We start from the raw sequence: 9,243 nt of genomic DNA on the forward strand, positions 1-9,243 counted from the left end.
ATATGCTCCTAAGAAAAGTCAAGTATAGCTCCATCATTGCTCAAAGTAAAAAAATATCATACTTTATGATGTTAGTTTTAATAAAAATATAATTAAAAAAATTAAATCAAGGAAATTTCTCTGGTATTTCTTTCTTTTTGCTGTATCGAAAACGTACCGAACCGTGACACAAGTGTATCGTATCGAACCGAACCATGAATTTTGTGAACCGTTACACCCCTAATGCTGATTTGTGTTTGTATGTGATCTGACTGTGTATGGATGTCTGTAGATGATCTGACTTTGTGTCTGTAGGTTGTCAGGCTGTATGGTGACAGAGGAAGGCTGTGGTTTTGTGTCTTCAGCTCTGAGTTCAAACCCCTCACACCTGAGAGAGCTGGATCTGAGCTACAATCACCCAGGAGATTCAGGAATCCAGCTTCTCAACCACAAACTGAAGGATCCAAACTACAACCTTCAGATACTCAAGTATGTGGGGCAGTTTTCTTTTTTTACTCAAGATCACTAATACTGATAATCTGCTAATGCTTGGAGACAACACTTTCTCTTTAAAAAGCACCAGTTCTTATGGATTTAATCTGTTTCAGTTTTTCTGTCCTTTCATGTAATCCCAGACGGACTCAGTGATGGTGAGATCAGATCTCTGTCTGGATCACACCGTCTGTAGTTGGACTCCTTGTTCAGACAAATATGTCACTACATTTTTACAATATGTGTAAGGAATGTTTGGAAATGTAAATTGATATTTTCATACTGACTACTACTAAAGCAAATTATATGAATAACCATCTTAAATCAAATTATTTTAACCATCTAAATTTGTGCCTAAAATAAGACTTTAGCATAGTCCTAGATACATTTATCGTGCCAGTTCACAATAGCTTGAGGCTGTCTACACTGGATGCATTAAAGCAAATGTTTGAATTCAATTTGTCTTTTGTGTCGAAGTAGTGCAAGCGCTGGAGTCTGTCAGAAATAGAACCGGATATCAGTTTACTGTCTCTGAGTTGTTCTATGGCACTGCATTTAGTGTAGATATACTATCACTGATTATTATGGGTTCTACTTTTAAAGAATCAAAATGCATGTCTCGCATTAGGTGTTGACAGGGTGCAACCCACACCCTAATGGCCCATTCACCCTTATGGAACAAAAATACATTTCCATATATTTTTTATCAATATATTATATGGTGTAAATATACTGAAAAATATTTGAAATAATATATTGCATAAATAGATTGTGTTATATATTACAATATATTGAATAATACATCAGGAATTGCTACTTTTCATATATTGGAAAATATATTACAATATATATTTACACTGTAAAATGTAATTAGTTGAGTGTACTTAGAAAACGTGGAAACCGATGGGCTTACATTTTTTCAAGGATGTTTTACTCAAAGTTGTAAGTTGCTAATATAAAAACATACAAAGGAGTGTCGGGACAATGATAGACTGTGCATTTTTTTGTATTTAACAAACAAACTTAACTGAATACATTTTTTTTTTTTTAAACAACTTAACAAGTAGTTAATAGACATCACTGCAATAGATTACATCCATTTAAATAAAGCAAAATGCAGAATATCATCAGGGTTTCTTGGTCCTCTCCTGGACCGAAGCACATGTTCTACTCTTAAGCACAATGGTGACCCACAAAACTCAGACAACAGAAAACCCTTTAAATCCCAACAGATCATTAAACACTAACAGATCTCTCAAGATCTCAGCAGAGGAGGACTAAACAACAAAAACAGCATTACCAGCTTCACTCATTACTAACCAGATTGACTTTATTTCTGTCATTCGTCTACAGAATCTCAATACGTCTTATTGAGAATTAACAGAGGTTTAGATGTTGATGACTTATTGAAAAGAATATAATGTTACAGTCACCATTATGTAGATCAGTGTTTGCTTTAGTTGGTCTCTTGACTCTTGACTTTATAACATTTGTTTTTCTCTGGCTGCTGTAACTGTGTGTTTATACGACACAGTCGTTATGGAAAAAAGAGAGTCACAGATCTTATCCCAAGGTTTAGTCAGGTCAAGTCATCTTTATTTATAAATCGACAGCATCAACATTGATTCCATGTGACAATATTAGATCTAAACTATATGATTACGGCAATGAGTAGGTCCTAATACGTGTTGCCTCAGTCCAATAGAGTTCAGAATGTCTCTAAATGCCAATCCCAATGCGTCTTTTTCATTATCTACATGGATGGTAAAATCACCAATAATTAGGACTTTATCTGCAGCCAGTACTAACTCTGATAGAAAACCAGCAAATTCTTTGAAAAAGTCTGCATGGTGCCCTGGTGGCCTGTATGCAGTAGCCAACACAAATGTCAAGCAGGATTTATCACTTACGCTAGATAACGTTACAAAAAGCACCATCACTTCAAAAGAATTATATTTGAAACAAGACTTCTCAGTAATACTGAAGATATTATTATAAATTACAGCAACACCTCCCCCTTTGCCTTTCAGATGAGGCTCATGTTAATAACAAATATTTTTTTGGGGGGTGGACTCATTTAAAGTAATGTAATCGTTTGATTTTAGCCAGGTTTCTGTCAAACACGGCACATCTAGGTTATAATCTGTAATCATATCATTAACAATAAGTGCTTTTGAAGTACGTGATCAAATATTCAGCAACCCGAGCTTTATCTTTTGTTCATCTGTATTATATCTGTTTTTTATTTGTTGAACATCAATTACATTTTTACCTTTGAATGGGTTTGGAAGTTTTTTGTGTTTCCTTGTTCGGGGAACAAACACAGTCTCTATGTGATGATATCTAGGTGAAAGAGTCTCTATGTGATGGGATTTATCTGACTTCTGTGAGACAGCTAGCAGACTGCCAGTTTAGCCAGTCTGTCTGCTTCCTGACCTGGGCTCCAGCTATCACTGATCAAAAGTGTATTATACACAATACACACAATAACGTTTTGTTTATTATAAGCGCGCTGCAGTTTTGTCATTTTAAATGCTCGAGCTCTTTAAAGCATGATCCATTCTGATTAGCTGTCAGTGTTTTTAAAAAATCATTCTGAAAGTGAACTTTTAAAAAATCATTCTGAAAGTGATTCCAACCAGGGCTTAAAAACTGGAATAAAATGAAATCAGTTCACTCCGAGCAGAATCAGTATTTTAACGTTTCGGTTCATGCGTTCCTTCTTTAACATTATCGTTCTGAAGACGGTTTGATTAGAAAAACTACTGGTTAAGAATGTAATTTTTGATTTTTTTTGCCTATACTTTATAACAGAGCTTGAATTGAACTTTATACTAAGAGCTTAACTCGAGTGAATCCTCAAACTGTCGGCAAAACCTCATACAGAAGCTCAATCCGCCTCAATCGTGAATGAAGTTCTGCACGTATTTTGGAGATGTGTGTAAAGGCTAATGTTTTATGTATTTAATGTATTTAAGAAGTGGAGAAGAGTGTCTTAGTCAGGTATTTGCCATCTAATCATAGCCAATACAGCCTGTGCATAGCACCACAAAAAATTTAATTCCAGAATAGGAAAGGTTCAAACCTAACCTGTAATTTTCACTGGTATCCAAACACACCACGCTGGATATAACCTACCATGGTAAAATATCTTCGGATAAACCCCTGCGAGCTAACAGCTAATCCCTGCAGCACATTGCCTTGCAACTTACATAGGATGACTTGACAACTGAGCGTGGACATTTCACTCACATTGGATGCGTCAACGTCACATTTGCATTGGCCGTACTGTTTAAATTTATATTTGATTGACTCCCAAATAAAAGTCTTAAACAGAACGATAAAACAACGTTATTAACCGGATAATGGTATTTCAAATAAGCGTTTCTATTCAGAAGGTTTTTTTTTTGTTTATGTTCCTTTTAAAATTTCATTAGGTTCCTGTTTTTGTTTTCTTTCCTTGAACCGGTTTAGAGCCCTGATTCCAAAGATATTGTTTCTCTGCGCTGTTATCGTTATAGTTGTGGTGTGAACTCTACTATTCTTTTATTTTTCGAACTATATTTGTATTGTTATCGTTATCATCCTTAATGTGAACCGGCCATAACACTCTAGAATTAATTATACTGTATGTGGCTCTTGTTTTCCTGTTTTGCGTGTCTCATTTTGAGAATTATTCATTGATACTCACTGCTTCTGGCACAGAAGAAATGTTTAATAATCAAACATGTATCATTTGTGCTTTATATTTGTTCTAGTTTGGATCATGGAGAACATTTAAGAATCACACCAGGACTGAGAAAATGTAGGTCTTTTCTCTCTTTCACATACAGCTCTAAAGTTGTCCTTCATATACTGTAGTTCTGATCTCTCTTGTTGTGTTCAGATGCCTGTAATCTCACACTGGATCCAAACACAGCAAACATTCATCTCATCCTGTCTGAGGAGAACAGAACGGTGACACATGTTCAGGAGGAGCAGCCGTATCCTGATCATCCAGAGAGATTTAAGATCTGTGAGCAGGTTCTGGGTCGAGAGAGTCTGACTGGACGCTGCTACTGGGAGGCTGAATGGAGCGGCTGGGCTTATATAGCAGTGACGTATAAAGGAATCAGCAGAAAAGGAGGAAGTGATTCTTGGTTTGTATTCGGAGATAAATCCTGGTGTCTGTACTGCTGTAAAAACAGATACACTGTCTGGCACAAAAACAAGAACACTGACATTCCCCCCCCTTCACCCATGTCTAATAGAGTAGGAGTGTATGTGGACGTGTCGGCCGGCACTCTGTCCTTCTACAGCGTCTCTGACACACACACACTCACACACATATACACATTCAACACCACATTCACTGAACCCCTCTATGCTGGATTCAGGGTTTATGATGCCTCAGTGTCTCTGTGTCAGATTACACAACCTGCTGAGAGAAACATTTCAGACATCAAAAACAAACAGTCTATTTTTTAAACAGTCACAAACTTTAATTTTCCTATTTCTTAAATAAAACAACTTATACACAAAAACTTCATGAAATCAAAATTTTTTTTTGCTTTAAGTCTATTAGCTTTGAGGTTGTCTACATGCTAGTGTATCATTGATAGATGCACTTTTATGATGGATAGATCCACTTTTATGATGGACAGATGCTGTGTGTGTGTGTGTGTGTGTGTGTGTGTGTGTGTGTGTGTGTGTGTGTGTGTGTGTGTGTGTGGCCTGGTAAACCCTACGTTATTGGGACAAAATGTCCACACAAGGATGGCAATATCCGAAATCCTTGTTCGTGTGGGGACATTTTTTGGTCCCCATGAGGAAATCAGCTTATAAATCATACTAAGTGATGTTGTTTGAAAATGTAAAAATGCAGAATGTTTCCTGTGATGGGTAGGTTTAGGGATAGGGTTAGTGTAAGGGAATAGAATATACAGTCTGTACAGTATAAAAATCATTATGTCTATGGAAAGTCCCCATAAAACATGAAAACACAACGTGTGTGTGTGTGTGTGTGTGTGTGTGTGTGTGTGTGTGTGTGTGTGAGTGTGTGTGTGTGTGTGTGTGAGTGAGTGAGTGAGTGAGTGTGTGCCGTTGGTGAAGAAACTCTTGCCCCGATCTCAGAAGAGCACTCTCTCCTACTGCATATTGTCCCAACTGACATTATCCTGAACGTTGAACAGAAACTCATCCATGGAGAGACATTTAGTCATGATTTGGGTCATTGAATGAATGAGGCATTTATATAGCGCTTTTCATATGTACTACTGTACACCCAAAGCACTTTACAATCATGTCGGGGATCTCTCCTCAACACCACCAGTGTGCAGCATCCACTGGGATGATGCGACGGCAGCCACAGTACAACGGCACCAGTGCGCTCACCACACACACACCAGCTATAGGTGGAGAGGAGAGAGAGATAGAGCTAATTCAGTGGATGGGGATTATTAGGAGGCCATGATTGGCGAGGGCCATTGGAGGGAATGTGGCCAGGACACCGGAGTTACACCCCTACTCTTTACTAGAAGTGCCATGGGATTTTTAATGACCACAGATATATAAGACAAGCTGTTAAGGTATCAGGTATCATCTGTTGTTGGAGACTTCAGCACGTCAAAGATGATGGTCTGTACAAACACTGAGTTCTTCATTTGGTGGGATCTTATAAAAGCTACTATAGATGCCGTCACTGTTTCAGAGGATCCACAGACTCAGTTTCATCCTGCTGGATTGTCAGAAATTGCTATTATCATAACTGTAATGACCAAATATTGCAGCACTAAAATTATGCTTTCAAGAGTGTTTGTTGTAATTTTTTGGCTCACTCTGTGTTAAACAATATTGACTTTGCAAAATTATGCTAGCTAAAACAATTCTAATACAATTCTGAGCAATTTATATGTTTAAACTATATGTTTTGATTTGTTGTAACCTCGACGTTACACTTTATATTTATCTGTTTATATTTCTTATTTCTTTTTTCCTGTGTTTAGAATTTGTCAAAATATTTTGTTGGGGAACCTAAAATGTGTTTTTATTTTAATCAAAATAAATGACAAATATGAATTATTATGACTGATTCTTCCTGACTTCTTTATGTTGCAGCAGTGAAAGTAACCTTTAATGATCAGATCAGGTGAAAATGTCTCTTTAATGTAACATCTGCACTGTGTAACCCTGGGTTACTGGGTTTCTTCAATAAATCTTTGCACATGGTGAACAATTCATTGTCTGTCACATTACATCTGTAAAGTTCAGATACTTCTTTAACAGAATCTGAATTATGCATATGCACATGTTGACAGGCAGGCAGGACCGAATGTAATGATTAGACAAACATATTATGATACTGACTGAGAGTTTAAATTTAGAACACTTTATTTATTGATTGCTATCAGGATATGAAGAGACTTTCATTGAGTATAACAAAAAAAGGTTTGATGCATGGAAAACATTGCCTACCCCAGCTTTAATGCATGCAACAGATCTGAGAGTCACCTGAAAATGTAATAATGCTCTGTGTCACTAGAGAGAGTTTGCTTTTCATGTGGGTGGAGTTAAAACCAGCTCACTAGTAAACGGAAGTGAAAGAAGAAAATACGCCATTCCAAGGTTTAAACCTGTTAACACTGGGTATTTATACGGCTGCATCTTATGAGGTAAGTTGAAAACTTATTCTTCATGTAAAATCAACTGCTATTTTTCTTTTTTGGTCTTCCTTAAAAAAGAATTTCAAATCTGGAACATTATATTTCAACAACTAGCTCAGAAACAAATTGGCTGCAGTTAAAGTGCTTTATGGAAATGAGTTTGATTAAGTAAACTGTTTTGATATGTATTCAGACTTACTCTGATAACATTAGAAACAAAATTATAGACTGAAAGCCATTAGTAATTGTTTTATATATACAGATACTGTGATGTCAATTAAACAAAGAAAGTTAAAAAAAAGTTTAGATACAAATATATGTCTTTACCATGACACTTTGTAATGCTCTGTGATTGCGTTATTGTTTACAGTATCAGAGATAATTATCAATGAATCAATCCCTGCTGATTCTGTTGCACAAACATGAGAAAACAACACGTGCTGGTTGTTGTTGTTACAAAAATAACATTGGTTCTGCTAAACAGTGCAGACGTTAGTTGGGCAACAGGTGCATTCAATTTGTAATTAACCCTCTTATACGATGTTAGGATAAAGACCTGTGTGCCTTCGAGTGTGCTCTCTCTCACTTCTCTCTCATTGTTCTTATTTGTATATATTTTTCTCCTAATATTTTCCTTTACTATTTATTTTAAGTGCCAGAAATGATGCTTATTTGGTTATCACACGTGCGTGTTTTTTCCCCCCTAGACATCGGTTTTCTATTGATTGTTTAATAATTTTTTTCTTGTTTTGTAAATAAATTGGTTTATTGTTGAAGAATTTGTTGTCTGGCTCTTTTAAGTTGTGGTATATGAGCCAGCCGTGGGTGTCAGCAGAGGTACAGGAGTTGTGGCGAGTGGTAATAGCATCTCCGTTCGACGTCAAAAATCAAACGTCAATCAAACGTTCAACGTCAATGACTGACGAATTGGGATCTCTATGGAAGATCCCACAACTACTGACTCCTTCCAGGGATGCAGCCAGACCATCCTGGAGGTTGATGTACGCAACGGTTGATGTCTAGTCTGCGTGGACAAGTACATGCTTTCCCAGCAGCAATTGATATGCCAATGCAGGTTGGCTCCCGTCCAGGGACCCGAAGCTGCTTGCCCGTCGCACACAGCACCCCAGCCTATGCTGGAGACATCTGTTGAGAAAACAACATGCCTGGACACTTATTCTAGGGGAACGCCTGCCGATAGATTTGCAAGGTCTGACCACGGGCCGAAAGTTAGGTGATAGACTGGAGTGATTTTTTTATACAGTTGATCATAAAATTATCTTATCCCAACTAGAATGTTCTGTGGGCATCCAGGGAACTGTCCTCAGCTGGTTTAAATCATATTTAAGTAGAAGTTTCTCTGTTAGACTGGGTAATTTTTCTTCCTCGCCTGCTCAACTCTTCTGTGGAGTGCCGCAGGGTTCAATTCTCGCACCCATTCTGTTTTCCCTGTTTTTACTTCCTCTGGGCTCCATTTTCAGAAAGCATGGTGTATCATTTCATTGCTATGCAGATGATACCCAAATGTATTTACCTCTGAAAAGCAACAAACATGCTGCTCTGAAATCTCTTTTTGCATGCCTAGATGAAGTGAAAATTTGGTTCTCTCAAAATTTCTTATTTCGGAATGAATTTAAAACCGAGGTTATAGTCTTTAATAATTCATTACATTTTTTACATTTATATAGCGCTTTTCTAGGCACTCAAAGCGCTTCACATGGAAGGGGGAATCTCCTCAACCACCACCAATGTGCAGCATCCACCTGGATGATGCGACGGCAGCCATAGTGCGCCAGAACGCTCACAACACACACCAGCACACCACTTTAGCCTCCATGAAAACTGTAAGAGCAGTAACATTGACCTGGATTACTTTACTCTGGTAACACTTTATTTCGATAGTCCACTTTAGACATTCTACTAACTATAAGTAACTTTGCAGCTACATGTCAACTAACTGTCATTAGAGTATTAGTAGACTGTCTGCTTAATATCTGCTAACACTTTATTTTGTTGGTCCCCCAACAGATATTCTACTGACTATAAGTAACTTGGCAACTACAAGTCAACTTGTTCTCCTAACCCGAACCCTAACACCTAACCATAACCTAACAGTCTACTGACAGTCTAC

General features: G+C 37.4%; 1 protein-coding gene across 1 annotated transcript in view; it reads left to right on the forward strand.

Moving 5' to 3' along the window:
- LOC130068971 (stonustoxin subunit beta-like) overlaps positions 1-4,938 on the forward strand; it is a 77,396-nt gene extending 72,458 nt beyond the window's left edge. Inside the window, exons 2-4 of the mRNA XM_056232628.1 lie at positions 295-468; positions 4,230-4,276; positions 4,358-4,938. Coding sequence (XP_056088603.1) covers positions 308-468; positions 4,230-4,276; positions 4,358-4,938 — 789 coding nt within the window. The 5' untranslated portion in view covers positions 295-307. The remainder of the gene's footprint in view (positions 1-294; positions 469-4,229; positions 4,277-4,357) is intronic.
- Positions 4,939-9,243: the final 4,305 nt, after the last annotated feature.

The sequence above is a fragment of the Rhinichthys klamathensis genome, unplaced genomic scaffold (assembly GCF_029890125.1).
Source record: "Rhinichthys klamathensis goyatoka isolate OS25496 unplaced genomic scaffold, OSU_Roscu_1.1 h1tg000350l_1, whole genome shotgun sequence".
NCBI classification, from domain to species: Eukaryota; Metazoa; Chordata; class Actinopteri; order Cypriniformes; family Leuciscidae; genus Rhinichthys; species Rhinichthys klamathensis.